General features: G+C 37.5%; 1 protein-coding gene across 5 annotated transcripts in view; it reads right to left on the reverse strand.

Moving 5' to 3' along the window:
- Nucleotides 1-1,492: 1,492 nt before the first annotated feature.
- The window catches only part of OPA1 (OPA1 mitochondrial dynamin like GTPase), a 51,065-nt gene continuing 32,743 nt past the window's right edge, over nt 1,493-19,814 (reverse strand). For 4 of the 5 annotated variants that reach the window (XM_065748390.1, XM_065748388.1, XM_065748389.1 and 1 more), the window contains 3 exons: nt 19,431-19,541; nt 3,920-3,997; nt 1,493-3,417 (listed from right to left, as the gene is read on the reverse strand). In XM_065748390.1, coding sequence (XP_065604462.1) covers nt 3,933-3,997; nt 19,431-19,541 — 176 coding nt within the window. In that variant the 3' untranslated portion in view covers nt 1,493-3,417; nt 3,920-3,932. The remainder of the gene's footprint in view (nt 3,418-3,919; nt 3,998-19,430; nt 19,542-19,814) is intronic. The other variant, XM_065748387.1, reaches the window with a different exon arrangement.

Raw genomic sequence — 19,814 nt, forward strand, 5'->3', positions numbered from 1 at the left:
TGACTACTGTTATTTTGGCTATTCTTTCATGAAACTTTTATAAAGTATCACTTTAATTAGTACATCGTGTCTTTACATGAATTAGGAATGGTTTAATCCAACTGATTAACCTTCTCATTGAAATTCTTTGGGTGAAAAACTGGAACAAAGCTCATCTTGTTGGTTGTCACTACCATGTATAGTACGAGAAATCATCTTTGTCTCAGAAAATGACACTGGGTTCAATGTAAAAGTGACAGCTTGGATATTTTCACTTTCCGATGTGCTAAGGTGTGGAGCTGATGGCAAAAATCAGCAACGTTTGCATACACAAATGTATTTTCCATGCCAGCACCACAGCGTGGATCAGTTACAACCTCAGTTTTCTTCTAGTCTCTTCCCTTTGATTCTGTAGTTATATCAAATGCTAAAAAATTCTCAACCACAGCCTCATCTTATGAAAAAACACCTCTGCGCTAAAAGGTATATAGAGCACTCGTAACAAATGATAGCTGTAAGAGTTATCTGACAACACAGAACCCATCTTGCAAGAGCTTTATAGTGCATTTACTTTACTAAATAGAAACAAGCACAAAGATTTCTGCAAGGGAAGATAAGACTATGAACTAATTATAAAATAGAACAAGATCCAATATATCTAAACTAAAATAAGAACCTCAACAAGTACCTAGGAGATGGTCAGTCAATATAAGGGCACCCTATGAAGGAAAGAGACAGAATAGTTCAAGATTTAAGATTGCTTGAAAGCTCTGTATCAGGGTGAAAGCTTTTTTCTTTATGCCAGTTATTACGGTTTATAGAAAAATATATTCCCATTGTGGAGGTGATTCTAGAGGTCACATCTATATATGAGACAGCAATAGCTGGAAATTAACTAGTTCATGCTGCCAGGGTAGTTTGTAATCAGACTTTTAGTCAAATCTCTCCTTTCTCTTCAGACTTGACTTTTTATTCAAGGAAATTCTCAAACAAGCTGCACACACGAAGGAAGTGGAAACAAAAAGTAGGTAGAGGAAGCAAATGTATTACCTGCTGTTTTCTGTGACCTTCATCAATGCACACCCCTTCCACGTGAGGAAGCACCATCGGGACGTTTCCTACGGCATCTCAAAAAGACAAATATCTTAAAGAAAATTTCTACTGTCACTCTGCAAAAACATAGAGGGATCATCCACAGATTGGGTTCATAAGGCAACATGTTCAAGACAAAAATATCCTGTGACATCTCCAGGAGCAAATTCCACCCAGAACGTTGAGTTTTAAATGACTGAAGGGGTCCTGGGTCAGACTCGTAAACCCCTTACTTCAACATTTCTCAATGGTAAGGTGATCATTAGTTTATGCTCTGAAATAAAACACAATATAATTATCACTAACTTGGTGCTCATACAACTCTTCTGAATCAGATGTTTTAGTACCATAACAGTATACTTTTTTCACAGTTTAACAAATGAGAAAAAGAAAGCCTAAGTGACTCAAATACAATAGAGCTGTGTTCAAAATTCATGTTTTATTTTTCCTTCAGTTACATTTTTATTCAATAAATATCTAGTTTCCATGGAATACATCATGCTAAGTCTTAGATGAGCAGCACAGAGGTCGGAACTAGAACTACAGGAACAACACACAGAGATGAACACTGGACTACTGGATGTAATATTTTTCAACATTTACATTACACAGAATTTTCTGACAGTGATCTCTTGAAGTAAATGCAAAAGTTTTGTGTATTTTTTTATACAAAGAGGAATTTAACACAAGTACAGACTTATTTCACTTGCTATACAGCTATGGAATCTTCTTTCAGAACTGTGCAAATATACATTTCTAAAGTTACTGTCAGAGAACGAGGATGATTGAAGCCTTTTTTCATTTTTCCATTCTTAAAAACTCATATTCAGAAAAGTAGTTTTAAACAACAAAAATAACCCCCAAACAGTAGGATCACCTTGCAATATTTAACTTCTCAACTCTTTATGAACAGCTCTATGTTAACTTCTCATACAACAGACTAAGTTCTTAATTGTCTGAATATCTGGGGAACATCTTACCAAAATTTCTTTTGCTTTCACTGTGGGCAAACGAGCACAGTAACTGTTGTAAAGCAGTCAGGCTGCTCTCCTTTGATTGCCAGGAGTTTAGAAATCAATAGCCTTTTCCAAAAGAGAAAATAACCTATGTCATTTTTTCAACCTTCATAATGAGACAACTTAAAACCAAACTGTTTAAAGCCTGACATCTTCTTCCACAGAAGTATTCAGAAATGTATCCAGATCATTTGTTGCAAAGTGTGGGCAGAAAAATATAGTGGTGATTAATCACCGGGCACCTATCACACAGAGCCTGTATCATACCTGCATTTGTCAGAAGTGACATTTCTGTGACAAAACTAAAACGCAGAGGATAGGCAATCCTTAGTTTTTACTACACTGAATTACAGATATCAAGTGGTTATGGAGGGACTCTGTGCACAGCATTCATATCAAAGTAATTTTGGTCTTATAGTAGCTATTAGAAACATATCATTGTATTTTTGCTTATTTACTTCAGAAGGTTGGACAAGTTGGAATTGTACAGACTATCTTCCTACATTTTACAGGTAATCAACTTAGTCTGCGTCTATTGGAAAGGGAAGATTTAAAAAGGAAATCAGTCTGTGCAATGGCAGAAATGAAATGTAATTGGCCACAATTCCAAGGAACAACATGTATTAGGCAAGAACTGGTAAAGGAAGCCGCTGTTGGGATCATTTCCTGAGCCAAACCTTTTAAGGTGTCAGTGAACAGCAGTCTGCACTTTCACTTGAAAGCACTTGAATTCCTTGAATGAAGTCTCTCAAAGAGAGTTTTGAGTTTAAATAAAATTCACAGCTTCTCCTCAACAGCTCAACACCATGCTTTAAAATCTGTACCAGAGCCATTAGAGACTGTTTCAATGACAGCGTAACAGAAATGGCATGACTTAGAAGGGTGTTGTAACGTACAGCCAAACACTAAAACTTTGTGTTAAACCTAAGGAGCATTTGCAGGCAAGAGTCCGACAACAGATAAAATCCCTTGATGAATCCTGATCCAGCTCCTCTGTACAAGACCGATGACAAAAACATAAGCAACTTCCTGTCAGGAAAAAAACCCAGCTCTTAAATGTAGAACTCTGGCAAGCTCCCAAGCTATCTCATCAAGACACAAATCAGGTTCTTCTGTCACATACATGTAGCTTCAAAAATTAAAAAAAAAAAAAAACAGGCTGGTTTGATTTGAGTTTCTCAATCCCAGGAGACATTAATTTCTTTTTCCTCCAACATTTCACAATGCTCCCCAAAAGGTAAGAGACAGAATGGGACATGAAAGCATTTTTATTCACTCTTCCTTGTGCATGGTATCCTGGAAAAGTCTGCATTCCTGTGTTAAGTTGCTGCTGAAACAAAAGAGATTATTTTAAAATGTGTGCAAATATATCACAGCCCTCAGGCTTCTGTTTTTTGCGAATTAATACAGAAAAAATGAAATTTGGAAGTGACCTAAGTGCATATATTTTTTGTTTACAATACACAGTGCCTATAAAGAGAAGATTTCAAAATGCTTTACAGACAAGAAAATTGCTTCCTCATTTTCATTCCAGTTTGTTACACTGTCTCTTAGCATAGGAAGAAATAATGAACTGAGAGTAATCAAATCAGAACAACTAGCCATTAACTGTATTTCTACTAAGTTTCATATCTGCTTGCAGCATAAAAGCTGAAAGAGCAGTTTTACATGTGTAGAAGCAAGCAGCTGCAGCAGCAGCCTGGCACTGGAGCAAAATAAAAAGGAATTTTCACAAAGTCTGTATGCAAATACATCCTAGATATGTGAATAATTCTTTTGTTCTGAACAGTGAAGAAACTGTAATAATTCTTTTATCATCTGCACATGATTACCTGCTTGAACAATCTATTTTTCTTGATGGAGGGCTTCTATGAAGGCTTCAAGTTTTTCCTGGATTTCCCGAACTTTTTCTGGAGGAATTAAAGAGATCACGATTAAAACATCTCACTACTTCAATTTTTCCACTTCAGAAGAAAAGGAATAGTCTCCTTTGAAGAACTTCTGCAAACACATTTCATGACTGTCATGCTTTATTAATAATTCTAAATTTTCCCAAAGCAATCTCACATTTGTAGAGAAATCCTGTACTTGTATTTCAGAAAACGGAAGCTTCCATTAGGTCATGTGCAGCAGAACTACCTTACACCTGCTACACCGAGGGAACTGTCCTTATTCTCCACAGCAAGTGCCACAAACACCACTAATCATTCTAAGAAAAGTTAAAAGCCATTGACCTTCCATCAGGCAGAATTTCAGGGAAGCAAACATCAATATTCAACGCCCCTATGCAAAACGGCGTGCACGTTATTATGAATGTTTAAGGCTTACACTTTATTTCTGTGCATTTTGGCAGTAACTATATGGATGTGGGCAGAGCCTCATTTTATATAAAACCTAAAGCTGGGAATTTCTTTCTTTACAAAAGCATTACTGGAACGCAATTGCAAATAGTTACCACTAATAAAAAGGCAACGAGGATTGGGAAAAACACAGAATTAGGCATTCTCATCCACTCTTTTCCCAATCCCATTCAATACTTGTGACCACATAACCTATTTGATTTATTCAGCAGCTTATGAAGCAAGGTTTGGAACCTAGCTGGAACTGAAAGCCTGCAAGCTTTCCTGCATATTCTCTCACCACATTCTCACTGAAGCTCCTTTATAGCCATGAAAAAAAATCACAGGTCAGGAGTATGAGGGAAGGGGTGGCAAGTGTTATGATGCACAAAAATAAGTTAGATGAGAAGAAACATGTAAGAAATGTCCTCCCCCCCAAAAAATAAAAATACTATTGGACTAGAGCTGTAAGTTTCTTTGTCTGAGATAAAAGTTTTGAGTTTTTCTTTCTTCCTTTAATAAAAGCCTTTATATATTCTATTAATGTCTTCTTCTCTTTATCAATATCATATTTGCAAATGGGCTTTGCTGAGCTGAAGTAACAGCAAAAGAGAAAGGGAAATACAGTTTTCAGCCTTAAAAATAAGATACATGAACATCATGGTGGGGCAGGAAAAATAGGACCTCAAACAGGAATGCAATAGGAATGCACCCAAGGGAACTGAACATTTCATCTAGTAACCAAGTGACAACCCCACAGATAAGGCTGAAACTCATTCTAGAGTAGTAATAATGGCAAAACCCAACAAAATCCCATAGCCCTGTCCCAGCAGAAGTAATTTGCATTTGAAACAAACGATGGAAAACAGCCTGCAGGGGAATGAAGAGGCCTTGAACTTCCATCTGTACAGTACAGCATTTTGGTGACATCTTTTACTCTCAGCACTTCAGTGTCCCCTTCCGCAGTGCTGCTCCTCTACTAACACAGAGGGCCTGCTGGCTTTGGTATTAAATAAAGGTTACAGTATGAGGGTGAAAGCTGTATTTTTAGAAGTTGTAGAACAGCAGTTGCTGATTATTTACCAGAAGAAGTCTTGATTGAGTTTAGCAGACATAACCTTTGAATGCTGACAACAGGAAAAAAAATAATAATCCTGTGATCACTGTGCTCCTATGAAGTTAATTTGAAGTATTACTATCTTAAAGTAAAAAAAAAAAGTGGGCATTTTTTGCATGTCAGTATGTAAACATTCTGTAACATAGCCAGCAGCACTATGGTGTTTATTTAGCCAGCCACACTGCACATCTCACAACATGGATGCTCTGCCATCCTTTATAAAATTAGCACTGAAAAAATGCTCTTTGACATAGGACAGAGTCTACCCATTTTTGGACCATGTTAATCCTGCATCTCCCTCTCCAAAACTGAGCAGCAGTTCCCAGTGGTAACTGGAGACCACATCTCATTAGATTAGTGCTCTTAATAGCTTTGATATTATGTGTATATAGTTACTATATATAATAACTGATACATTTTCCCTCAAATATGCTTTGTACGTTGATCAAGCCATTGACTCTGTGAAAGCAAAGAGATTTAGCAGTATTAAATGCAAATATTTTCCCTACTCAACCCCTCTGCTAATGTAATATTAATGTCTTGAAAATCCATAGCATCAGCAAAAAACCTCTAATTATATCACCTTTAAAAAAAAAGTTTGTGCCAACAAAAGCTATTTTAATTTTCTGATCAGGGCGTATTAAAATAACAGGATAGTAAATATTTATTCCACCAAAATGTACTGAATCAGCTGTGTTTGTTCAGAGAACAGACATACTAAAATTACCTCCATCTTATGAGCACTTTATTAGTTTTTATACTTGGACCAAATTGGAATGATTGCTTAACTGTAGTAATTATGAGGTCTAGAGGTAACTCAATACTTTGAAAAAACACGTGAGCTTAAGAAAGAACAGTTGCAATGAGTGCCAAACAGCAGCAGTTCCTCATGCCCTGCCTTGCACTCCTAGCAGCAGCAGACAGCAGCTGAACACTGATTTTCCCACAAGTCCACTCCATAGCACCAAGAAACAGTTGTATTAGTTCACTTTTTAAATAGGGAAACAGAGTTGTGCATTGACAGTACACACACCTCAATAAATCAGTAAATATAAGTGCTTAGCAATTTTCTAAAGAGTAGGAGTAGAGTGTCTGCAGCTCTAGTGGCCAACAGGCCCACCAGCACTACGTGATGTTGCATTTGTCACAAAATGTATTGTTCCAGTTCAAGTGTCACATGCTATCTGCCTTTAAGTAAAGAAGTTTTTGAATGCAATTCAAAATTCTCAGTGAAATAGAGAAACTCTGTACCCAAATTTGCACAGTTTTCATCGACAACTTGATCAAGATGTTACTGGTTTAAGCCTTCCTGAAAACAAAATGTGCTTTAATTTAGACGAGTATGAACATGTCAAACCCAGAATATCTCTTGAGTTTCAGACACAAACACTCACAAGGAAATTAAAAGACAGACTAAGTGATATTTCGCTCCTTCCATGTATTGTGGTACTTTTCCCATGAAGTAGTAAACCTTGGATAAAAGCATTCAGTTGCTGGCAAAATGATTTCTGTAACATGCTCAATTACCCCAGTACTGTAATGAAATGCTCCAGTAGGCTGGAAGGACTATTACATGTCTTATTACACGGTGCTTCTGAAGTTTAAATATGCGCTATTGCTTAATGTTACCCATAGCATCTAGAGAGAGCACAGTATCTGACAATTTTAAAGCAGAGCTGAAGTTGCTATCTGTTAAAAAGTGATCCAAAAATCAAACGGTATCAACAAAGAACAACTGTAACCAAACTTGTTTCCACCTTCAGAGCAATGAAATTCACAGGCCGAGGGGAAATGAATGGCTATTCTACTTCCCATTTACCCTGTGTTTACCTAAAAGATAAGCTGGTTCATACATCAACTCCTTATGCCTCTTGATCTGGTCATGAATATTCCCATAATCCTCTCTCCATATCCCATAAAACTTCATTGACAGAATGAGGAAATTCTTTCATCGGATGTCATGAGATCCTCATTCATGCTCAGTCTATCCTTATCTCCATATGAAATGATATTGTTACCCATTCATTTTCTTTTCATTAATCCTGTGATACTAGATTTAAAAGGCTCAAACCCAGACTAATTGGTCTGTAATTAGGATTTAGATATGCTGTGAACACAAAAAAAACCCCCTCACACTCAGAGATAAGAGTTTGCTTTTCTTAATATCGTAAGCTGGTCAGAAGAAAACCTCTTCAAATATTCATTCTTGCAAGGCCTGCACGCTCACTGATGGCAGCCTGTTATAACTAAGATTATCTACCAACTAACAGTGCAGAGGCCAGGGAATCACTCTAACATGAAACAGTTGCAATAAGGCAGCTATCAAACAAAGCTCCTGAGGTAAGGCCAAGTAATGCCAAGATAATATTAAACAAATTATGAAAGTAAAGCATGTTGCTGACTTATTCCACCAAGACTTTAAGTAGCAAGAAAAAATATATTTTCCAACTGCATTAATTGGTTTAATGAGAGATATGATCTCCCTCCACAAAATCTGTCTTTTATTCTGCTTCTAAAGATAAATTAATTTTCATTCAAAACATACATACTTTGATACAAATAACCAATGGGTTTAGTGCTGCATTTCAGAAGAAAAATCATGTCTCTTTGCACTATTGCTTGGAGGAAGCTACATGAGTATTTTATCATACGAGGCCAACAGAAAAGCTTTCCTGTTCCCTATTTACAACTTTGCACATATGGCATCAATTTTCAGTTGCAGCATGATGAAAAATAGTAACTTCTTTCCAGACAGAGATCCATCTTCATTTTGTATTTCAGTGCAGCACACTGCATGAAAAAGCACGATAACATCTGCTGATACCTCACTGTAAATCCTCCTGTTCTACAGCAAAGTGTTTTCTACCTCTAACTAATGTTTACATGGCTTTGATATTTTGCTCTGAGTTTTGGTTACAGTTCAGCACCTCCCCCTCCTCTTTCTCCCCCCCCAATCTTTCCTTCTTAATCCCTTTGTTGCCTATAAACATTGCCACTGCTTGCTATGCTACTTCTGTGTTATGGTTAATTAAGCATAAAGGCAAAAATCTAGAATTTACTGCTGTGAACACTTCATCTTTCCTCCAGCAAAAAGGAAAGCCCGACCTGTATTCAGATTTCACCAAAATGCCCAGAAGCACGCTATTAAAAACTGGAAACATGGATCCACAGTTTCCTATTGAAAGCTGAATTCCAGCTTAGGGCTACCCAAACCACAGATCCCACGTGTGTACTCAACCCCAACGCACAGCCAGGTAGAGAACTGAAAAAAAACCCTCCTCAAAGTTCAGCCTTTTGCACTGCATTCCTGAATTTTCTAGAGGCTATGCAAAAGCTAGACTTCTTGTTGAAACAGTAAGAGGCAACACACTAAAAGCCACTCCAAAAATGCCCCGGAAAGCAGACTTCCCCCGACTGTTACAGGACCTGCATGGACACGCTTTCTCCTGCCTCACCACTGCAGCCTAACAGCTCCTGTAATTCACCGGGCGTTGCAGGGTCGTGTCCTGCTGACGTTTAGAAAATCCTTTCAAGCTACCCATCACATTTTTTTGCCAGTTTCCTCTTGTTTGCATACCATGCTTTCCTCTGGACGGGGACAAGAGGAGAGCTAAAATTTTAAGAGGGGAAAAAAAGCAAAACCACCCAGGCTGCTCTTAAAGAGAGAGAACATCATTTATCAGCTGCAAAGACAGATTTATAAGTAGAGGGCCCCCTCTGTTCCTTTAAGGCTGCAAAACAGATGGGAAGTGAATGGACAGTCAAAGGGTCAAGAAAACACATGGGAGGTGCTGCTCGTCTGCTGTATGCATGTTCCCAGCATAAGAAAGAGGTCAAGATTGTAACTGCATGGCTGGGTGCTGGAAAGGCCTTTTCCTGAAGCTGTTATAAAGACAAACACTGTTCCTCATCCTGCTGTCAAACTGCTATAAATATTGGTTTGACAGGAGTTTCAGCATCTACTTTTTTTTTTTCATGAAAAGGCTGAGCAGGAAGATGAATCATGAGAATGGTTCTTAAACAATTAGCTCAGTGTAATAAAGCCTGCAAAACTTCGAGAAGTTTAAACAAATTAATAATGGTTCATATAGTAAATCCACTCATCAATAAACATGTACAACTTTTAAAATGCAAACTTGCAGAAAACAGCTAGCATAGCCTTCAGTTACAAGCAATTAAAATTGAGTGAAGGTGCTAACCAATGCTTTCCTTTATGATGACAATGCTTCCTATACCTATTGAATCTGGTAATCGATTTTACAGACAGCTTCATTGAATTATTTCCATAAATTCTGATTTCAAAGTGCATTTCCCAGTGCAATGGGATAATTCAGATGCAAAAACTACATAAATAAGTTTATAAATCATGTTTCCCCTCATGATTCCCTCTACCTTTATATTCAGAGTTGCTGACAACTTTTCTACTCATCTTAAATCCTGTTGCTATCCTGAGACAACGGGCATTTTAATCTGTGCAACATCTACAGTGTGCTCCAGCTATCAGTCCCAGAAAGCAGAGGAAGAGGACAGGGACACATTCTAGGCTCCTGAAGTGCATCAGGTGAGATGTTTTCATTACAAAATAAATTAAGCCAATCATTTCAATATATTTTCAAGAAATATTTACTGTAAAAACTAGAACAATTCATTAGGCATACTCTTTCATACTATTATTAAGGTCTCCAGGTGTCAGTCCGAACATCAGCTCCACAGATATGACTATCTATAACTGACCTGGCTGAAAATCTCCTTTAGAGATTAACAGAAGAAATTAATTTAGGCATTAACAGAAGAAAACATCAGGGAAACTGCTTTCTACAAAGATACTGTGAGCGAAAACTTTTCCCTCTTACAGCTACAGCAGGAAAGGGGAGGCTAGATTGTGTATCTGGGCTGCTGCAATGACATCTTAGTCTTGGGTCACTTTAGGCAGGAAAAAAAAAATTGAAGTTGTCATCACTGAAGTTTGTTGTGATGCAAGTATTCATACTCTGCTTATTGTACCTGAGCAAAACTACGTTACCTGTAGAAAAGAGCATCACTAAGTTCAGACTTAAGGGAACCAAGAGGCAGTAAAAGAGACCTTAATCTGAAAGCACTTCAGCTATTTTTACAAGGTACTGAGCATTGCCACGTTATTGTAGCATTACTAACAATGCTTTTTAGCACCTGAAATAGAAATTGCGTGTTGTGCTGATGAAATTGTAGGTTTCTAATCAACCAGTGTCCTGACCTGTAGCTGCCCAGATTGACAAGTGAGACCTCTGCAACTTCATGGAACAGCTGCAGCAACACATTTCCCCCGCCTCAAACAGAACAGAAGCTCACTGTGTTCCTTGGAGCAGCCACCAGGGCTCTGCAGGCTGGTGAGCATGAAGTCCTCCTGTGCCTGGCAGGGCAGGAGTGCATGAAACTGATGAACATGGTTGAAGTAGAAGTGACAACTACGCAGACTTCTGACTTTACATGTTTCTAAAAGTTATCACAGTTAAGTCCTGCTTGTCTCCAGAACATAAAGTAAACATTACCAAAGGATGATGTAGTATACATTTCTATATTGTCATTAACACGAGCTTAATGTACAAATGAAGCTTAATAAAGGTAATTATTAAGTTTATGAGAAGCATGATGTCTGCAACAGCAAGGTAAGGCTTGGGTTCCTTCCAGTCCTCTGTCTCTACCTTGGATTTTTAATTAAAACAGTACTAATAACTCAACCTTTCAACAGAATTTAGTTTTGCTGCTTAGTGGACAGCTAGTAGGAACTTAATAGCAGAATGACAAAGAAACCTCGTAAAACAGACTCACATCTCGAGTCAGACTTATGAAGTTTTCATTTCAAAATTAAAGCTGTTGACTTTGAATATATTTGAACACAATGATATTCATTATTTGGGGGTGGAAATGGCAAAAAGTAGAAAATAAAGGCAGATCAGAAATATTCCCCAGTGATTCACCCAGTGATGTAAAAAAAGTTCACTTTTCTTTTTCCTAATCGATGCAGAAAGACGTGTATAACTGTACTATTAAGTTATGTATGGAGAGGTCACCATTGTGTTTAGCTATAAAACTTTAACAGTATAAACAACTGATATATGTTCATTCTCCAACCAAAATAAAATAAACCAGCAGTTAGCATACTAGATCATTATCTAGCTATCAGGAATATTTATGTGAATTTTTTTTAGATCTTAATAACATGAAATTTCAGTTTCGATGTCAGAAACTTAGTGAACTTTAAGTGAAAAGCATGTGGTTCAGTTACTATTTTATTATTTTGCCATAATTACTATCAGAAAATACTTTACATTTTTTTTCAATCTTTTGTATAGACTTCCAGATTAGAAACAAAGTACAGTGTACAATAACATTTAAAATCATTACACTGATTTCTCCAGCCCTTGGAGATGTGAATGTTACTCTCTGCAGTACTCATACCAAACACATAACTACACTGCTTAGTTCAAAATTTTGCATTTATACAAATAGCAGTCTCTCAACGATGAGTACTTACAACTTGATTAATAGCTACCATCAAACAGTCAGTATTAAAAAGAAAATATCAACCAATTACATGTCTTGATCCTTGCATCACTAAGGGCGTTTTAGGAAAAAAATCAATTTGGCATACAACAGAATGACCCTCAAGTACACGAGGCATGGGCTGAGGCACAGGTCTAGCACAGCAGGCATTAAATATGTCATTACTCATGTAGCAGTTTATCATTATTTTTCAATGTCAGCTTTAAGTGATAGACTTCACTTAGCCAGTGATAAATGTGCTGAACTTTGCAAGGATCTGTTTTAGAACCTGGACACCAGAGCCTAACTCTTCATCAATAACTTTAAGAAAACACAGCAGACGGACCTTGGTCATCTGGGATTCTTAAGTAAAGTAAACCATCACTCCATCACGGGAGGTTTACAAGTGATGGATGTTCTCCCTGGAGGATTATTTCCCTCTCTGAGAAGATGCAGCTTTTAAAGCGCTTTCTGCTGTGACACAAAGCAGGAACTACCTTATCTGCATTTTGACAGAGACCAACCTACACATTCTTCTGGTTTTAATTCTTCAGTCTCATGCAGCTGCCCCAGAATTCGAAGAGAAAAAAAATAACATAACTTAAACTTACCTACTAAAAATAACAGGATGCATTTTAGTTGATTTGCTGTATTCAAAAGCAAGGGAAATGGAAGACATGGATGACCACACTGACCAATTTCAAGCACACTGCCCCTTGCCCATGCATCACAGAGCCTGGGGTCCTGTTCAGGACTCAAATGGAGCATGGGAGTCCTGCTGCCACCTGCATGCTGCTGACATCGGAATAAGCTTGAACTCATTTGACACACACGGCCCACAAGAGCGCTTTAGTTGATTGATTGAGATTTAGGCAGAAATGAATGTTTTCTAAGTGACAGTCTGCCTCTGATAAGATGCAGGCCATGGAGCATCCTGGTAGAAGCTGCTGGCAGGGGACTGTGAAGATAGCAGCTACCTTGCACGCGTTGGAGATGTATTTGATGACCCCCAGGGAGAAACAGCCCCTCTGTTTTTGTCTAGATAAAAGGCCAGAGCATCTCCTGTGCAAACTTCTAGCAGCTCAGAGTCAGCTCAGAACTACGTGCTTCTCAAAAGCACACTGCCACAATCTGCTGAATGGAGTGGAACAAGACTGCTGCCACTTCCATGAAACAACTCACAACTATGAAGTGACTACATTTTCCTTTAGTAGCTTCCCGAGCAATAGCTAGGCAGCAAGGAAGGAAAGAGAGCACAAAATTACTATAATTGTGCAAATTCTTAAAAACCACCTCTCCATTTGGATTTCCTGCAACACTTCCATTTTTTTCTACATTGTTCTTTGAGAATCCCTTGTGCAATATAAATGATAACTGGGCATTACAGTCAGAATTTTCAAAATTACACCTTTTTTCTCTCTTGTACATGCTGAAAACTATGCTGCTTCTGAACATGCACCTTAAACTACTAGCAGATTTTGCCCTTTTACTCTTTGGTTTCCAGGGGAAATTATCTGAGATCTACCCATCTGATAGCAGAACTTTCTTCCTACATCTGAGCTTTTCCCCCTACGCAACCTTTTAACCTTTTAAAAAATGTAAAGCTCATAACAGCAAAGAAAACAGAAGTAAAGGCATTAGAAAGCCTTGACAAAGCCAAGGGCATATGTAATCAACACTGTCATGTAGGACAGAGGTGAAAAATCAAAATACTGTTGACAGTCAACTCGAGACTGAAATTTAATTAGACTACAGTAATGACTACAAAACAGTATTAGTTTCACACAGCATTTTAATTCTGCAGCTAACAGCAGTGAAAGGAAAAAAGCCATGCAATTGCAGAGCTAGGCATTGTCTGCAAATACTACTCACAGACTTTATCCTCAACTTTGCATAAATGCATAATGAAAAAGGACAACTTGCTTGGATTTAAATCAGTCTGCAACATACAACAAACACAGGGCCCACTCAGCCAAACGTAGCACAGAAATCCCAGATCCTGAGTCACCAACTTCCATATGGAAGTACCAGAATTACTGCTAGCTTTCTAACTGCATTAAGGTTGATTATGTATATAGATGATGATATTCAATCATTTGAGCTCAAAGACAGTTTAAAAAATAGAACACAGCACAGTACAACTGCAAGGTTTATATTCAGCTGTAATGGATTCAACAGAAGTATCCTGAGCTGACATGGAAGCAATGGCTTTAGATATAAAACTCAGAAGTATTTTACTATAACGCTGATTTTTTTTTTTTTATAAACTTTAGTCTTGAAAATAATTAAGTTCCACAAATTATTACATTTTACAAGTTACAAATGTATGACAAAATTTAAGCAAATGGCCCCAAGCTAAGAACTGCCTTTTCTTCATGTGGGGGCTCACTACCTACAAGTTTCAAAAGGCTTTTTGTGCAGAACGAAGTCTCAGCTAGCCCAGGACACCTGTACAGGTGTCAGTGTTACCGACAAACAAACTTGCAAGGCTGACCCCTTCACATTCAAACCTAGTAATTTCAGGATCAAGTTTCCTCAGGCTTTCTGCAATGACTTTCCCCACCCAAATGCATTATGGTTTTATATAAAACTCAGGGATGTTCTATGATTGTTGTTTTTTTTTCTTTTTTTTTTTTTTAAGCCTGTGAGGAAATATTGGATGACCTAGGAAAGATGCTTTCCATGTACTAGCCCTCTGAGAGATTGTCCTGTGCAAAAATCACATTTTTACACAAAGGATGCCTTTATAACACTCATACCTTAGCTCTCTGAAAGGAATAAAGAAGAGGAAATAAGCAAGATAGAACATGCACATTTTCTTAGGCTCAGTAAAATATTTTGTCTTTAGTGTACTAAAAGGCAAAGCTCCTGCTGATAGCCTGAAATTAGGATTCACTGTAGGTACTCAATACATGTGTACCACCTAGCATGTTTTAAATGCTACTGCAACACAGACATTTGTAGCTCATGTTTAGGATAAAATACTGGAAGATCCCATTCAATTTCCTAATTTCTTAAAGCATTTGGATTGTAACAGTCAGCAAGCTTCTTTACTAAATATAATCTGCTATGCATTTGCTAATGAGGATTAGCTGAGAAACATGCCCAGCTCTTACGATATTTATAAATGTTACGTGAATTTTGCTTGTTTATGTTACATAAAACAGTAGAAAACAAGGAGAAGGCAAGGCAAATGCATCTTCCCCCCCCACACGAAAAAGGCTAACATCCAAGAAACAAATGCCCATTATGGAAACAAACGCTCACTGTGTATGCCACATTCATGCATCAAGGAGAGAGAAACAGTAACCAAAGATGAGAGGCTTGGCACCAGCCCTGGCTGCCATGCTCAACTCCCTCACTCCTATAAAGACCACTCATTGCCATCTTGTGTTGGAAAGTTGCAAAGCAACTTGACTGCTGTACAAAGTTCACACTACAGAGGAAGTTTCCTTTGGAATAGATGAGAAGTGAGTCCAGCAGAGTGGAATTCTGAAAACAGATGGGTAGTTCTGGGAAGCCCTTCACTGGGAGTTCAACAACAAACGTGGCCATGTTAAATGGTCTACAGGAAGATAAGTTTTATCCACACTGTCAGTTTTGCTCTGAACTACAGAGCACTTACTAAAATTACTACCCTGTCACTTCTGTTAAGAACAGAAGAAATAAAACATTCTTTATCTTGGAATAAAATTTTCTGACATACACTTTTTTTTTCCCCTGAAGAAAACATTTTGCCCACTACTGAAAACCAGAAGGATATAGCTCTTTCATACTAGCAGAGATGGTCTGATGTCAGAAAGAATTATATAAGTAATCAAGTGTCCTTAGAATTGCCATCAAAAAAGCCCTGAAGCTCATGAAATGCCAGCAGTTTTATAGTTCTAACAACTTCTGCATAAAAAAATACATTTTAAATGTATTTAAAAGACCTTTCAGTAACTTCAGAGGCAGACTGCTTGAGTATTTAATGTCAGTTAGAATACCACATAAAACCATATAATTCATATAATTTAGCAAATATAAAATATGACTGTTAGATTCAAGAAATACCTTCTAAATACTTGACAGACTTATTCAAGATTTACTCACCTTCTAAAACACTGTTACAGTGTAACTGATATTTAAAATGCATAAATGAATTGGAATTTTAGATGAAGTGGAATTTTTGTGTACAGCTACACACACTTATGCACAACACAGCTTGCCACCACTGCATACTGGATGTTGTATCCAGCCAGCAGCAGTGACTTAAAGCCTGTAATACAAACAGGATAGCCTTGACAGGAGGTATTTTTACAAATGAAAATTCTCCTTCAAAATATTCATGTTTGCCATAATACTTTCAGCTCCTCTTCCCTATTTTCCTTCTTACTGAACCACCCAGCACACAATGTGTTTAAGATAATGACTTAGCTAAGCATATAGAAAAAACACCAAGTTGCGTGTAACATAAGTTTCAAATCAAAGTGCTTTGTCCTTTGGCAGTATGCACAAGCAAGATGCATCTGCCAACTGGAAAGCAAATGTAAGTTGCCTTGTTGCTGATAAGGCCATCCAACATATGGTAAAAGACCTGGCTATGATTTTCATCTGTCAGACAACTTCAGCAGAGCACTTCACTATAAATGCTGCACCAGAGTTGAGAGGGAGTTTGTAGACAGCAACATTAAACCAGGCTCCTCCAATGGCTCAGTATGCCAGAAGTGCCCAACCAGATGTTCAAGACACAGCAGATTCCTTGTTTCCATATCCTCAGAAAGACAACAAAAAATACCTCAGATGTGTGTTTTAAAACAAAGCAAGGGAAGTAACTAGGCTGACTGTGCTGAGCTGACTTATTTCTCACTGAAGAAGTTGGAGCTGCAGCTGGAAGCCAATGCAATCATCATCTCATCACTCAGCAGTCAAGAAAGGAAATGAACTATGAGGAATTATTAGTAAAAGACCAGGTTAAAAACCAGAAAGAACTATAATACAACTTATAAGTCCAGAATGCAGGTACGGCCCAAATACTGTGTGCAGTTCTGCTCTTTCAATTCAAAAAGGGTTTAGTGGAACTAAAAGGGGGAAAAGGGTGGCCAGGCTGATTGAAATGGGGAAACAATGTCCTTGCAAGGAGCAACTACACAAATGAGGATTTTTCAACTCAGTAAAAAAGAACCATTGCTGGTAGTATAAGCATCTATGAAGTCATAAGCAGCACAAAAAATGAATAGATTACATTCAGATTACCGAATGTTTTTCACAGCACAAGAACTAAGGAGAACCAAATAAAACTGGCAGGTGGCTCAGAAACAAACAAAAGGAAGTACTTTTTCACACAATGTGTAGTTAAACTCTGGAACTAATTGCCACAGGATGCTGCAGATGCCAAAGTTTATAAGAGTTCAAAAAGCAATTAGAGAAATTCACAGGAGGAAAAAGAAATCCATGAAGGGCTATTAATCACAAAGATATTACCTCAGGATTAGGAAATCTTGGAACTACAGATTGTTCAGTGCTGAAAGAGCACACCAGACAAGTACTGCTGTATGTTTAACCTGTTCATATTCTTTTCCTTAAGTACCCATACCTGCTCACTGCCAGGGACATTGCTCTGGGATACATCCAATGCAAGACTCTTTCAAAATCCTATTAATCCTTAAGACTGGTGGCACAGGAATGTTTTAAAGTCACTTTTTCCAATTTAGCTATCCATCTTATGCTCTGCCCTGTCTTATACCTTACAAGTTCTTTTTTCATCTCTCTAGTCCCAGGGCTTCTTTATTTCCACCAACTTAGTATTTGTTCACTAGAACATGCATTAACATGATACATATGAGGAGAAGTACATTAAGTATGGGCTCTTATCTGAAGAGAACAGTACATTACAAAAAATATAGTTTCTTAGAAACTGTTCCAAAAGTCTGTTCACTCTTTAAAATATCTAGAATAAAACCTGAGAAGTAAACACTGAGAAGCAGCAAAACTCAGGACCTAAAGGCTAGAAAAAGAAGCAGCATTCATGTACAGTGCTGAAATACCAGTCTAGGATGTAGAACACAAACGAAACTTGCTCAAATAAGTTTTGGTATTTGTGTGAGCCCTCATTACAAGATTGGGTCATCAGGCTAGAAACTGTTTGCCTTCAACCACTATCTTGAACAAAAAGTAAAACACATCCAGTGTTCAACATTAAAGGACTGACAGATGGAAGTACGATACAGTTGCCATATCAAAAGGAAGCACTCTAACCTCAGGTCTATAAGGAAATTTTTATAATTATAGTTTCCAATCAGGAAGCTAATCTTAGCCTCATATTAACAAAATTACCCTGGAAATTAAAAGACAGTTTGTAAGCTTTGGAAGAATGATACAGTGGAAAAAATTTTCAGTAGGAATGGAGTGCCCCCAAAAGTTAGCTGATTTAAAGATGGAGCTCAAGATAAATGAGTGAGCTGGATTGTATAAACACAGCTGCCTGCAACAGAGGGAAACCAAACTTCATGACACAGGAGATCATTTCCATTCCATTCCTAATTAAAGTACAAGTACTCTACAAATGTGTGTTGTGGGAGCGAGGATTTTCTTTTCCTAAAGCACAATTCTGATCACCACTGAATGCTCTAAGAAGGAAATGCCTCGTAAAGCCACCTGAGAGTTCAATGCATTATGCTATCAAACTTTGTCTCAGGAGTACAAAAAAATTGCAACACAGACAAGCACTCTAGTCACTATGGGAACGGCAAAGAAATCCCTCTTCCCTGTCATTTGCCTATAAAAATTATAACCACTTAGCAATAAAAGCATGCAGAAAGTAGAAAGAACATCGCTGATTTGACTACAGAGCTGAGCAGTGGCAGTTTTAAAATCTTCCCGTAGGTGCAATAAAACAGAACATGTCAGCATATGTCATTTTGCACTGAATAATGATTATTTCGTTAGAAAAATGTACCAGGATCTGGGACCCCCTGAATCTAAAAGAAATACAGTGCAAAGATGGTGCTTTAGCTATGTAATAATTTTAAAAACACATACTGCAGAAGTGATGCATACATACACAGACAAGGTGATCTCAGAGGTCTAACCTGATTTTATAAAACTAAAGCTCCAGCCATTACTGCTTGGAAATGAAAGGTTACTCCTGATGCTGGTAAGAAGCAAAGCTGGCAATGCAAAAAAATTTAAGACAACTTCAGTGCCAAATAAAACCAGATTAATTTAAATACTCTGTTTTAGTGTTTTGTTTTAGTTGTTAGTGTAGTGATGGCACGTGAATGACCCACAGAGCATTAGGTGTTCTTAGCCTTAATTTCCCACTCTTAAAGACAGAGGTAGATTGGAATTTGTTTCACTTCAAACTGGTTCCAGAAGACTACTTACTGAGATCCTCTGCAAGCTGGACCCTTTTGCCAGTTAGGAGCTTAACTTTTTTTTCATTGTCCTCAGCAAAATCTTCAAGCACTTCCTTTACATTCTTCTCTAAGCGTCTTACTGTTAAAAAAAATAAAAATAAAAGTGAGTGATAAGGCTTTTACAACTGTAATGGCATCTTACAACTGATGTCCTTTTAATATCAAACATTTTATAATTAAGGAACACTGCAATATTAAAATCAGAAAGAATAATACAATTACTACTTATTGAAAAACTCTGCTTGGAAGAAGAAATTTACAATTGGCACCACGTAAGTTGAAAATATTTTAAACTGGAAAGCATCTCAATTATTTGACAGTCCACTTACATTAAATCATTCTAATTAAACAA

Source organism: Cyrtonyx montezumae, unplaced genomic scaffold, assembly GCF_038088225.1.
Source record: "Cyrtonyx montezumae isolate F1298 unplaced genomic scaffold, pur_monq_1.0 scaffold_5, whole genome shotgun sequence".
NCBI lineage: Eukaryota > Metazoa > Chordata > Aves > Galliformes > Odontophoridae > Cyrtonyx > Cyrtonyx montezumae.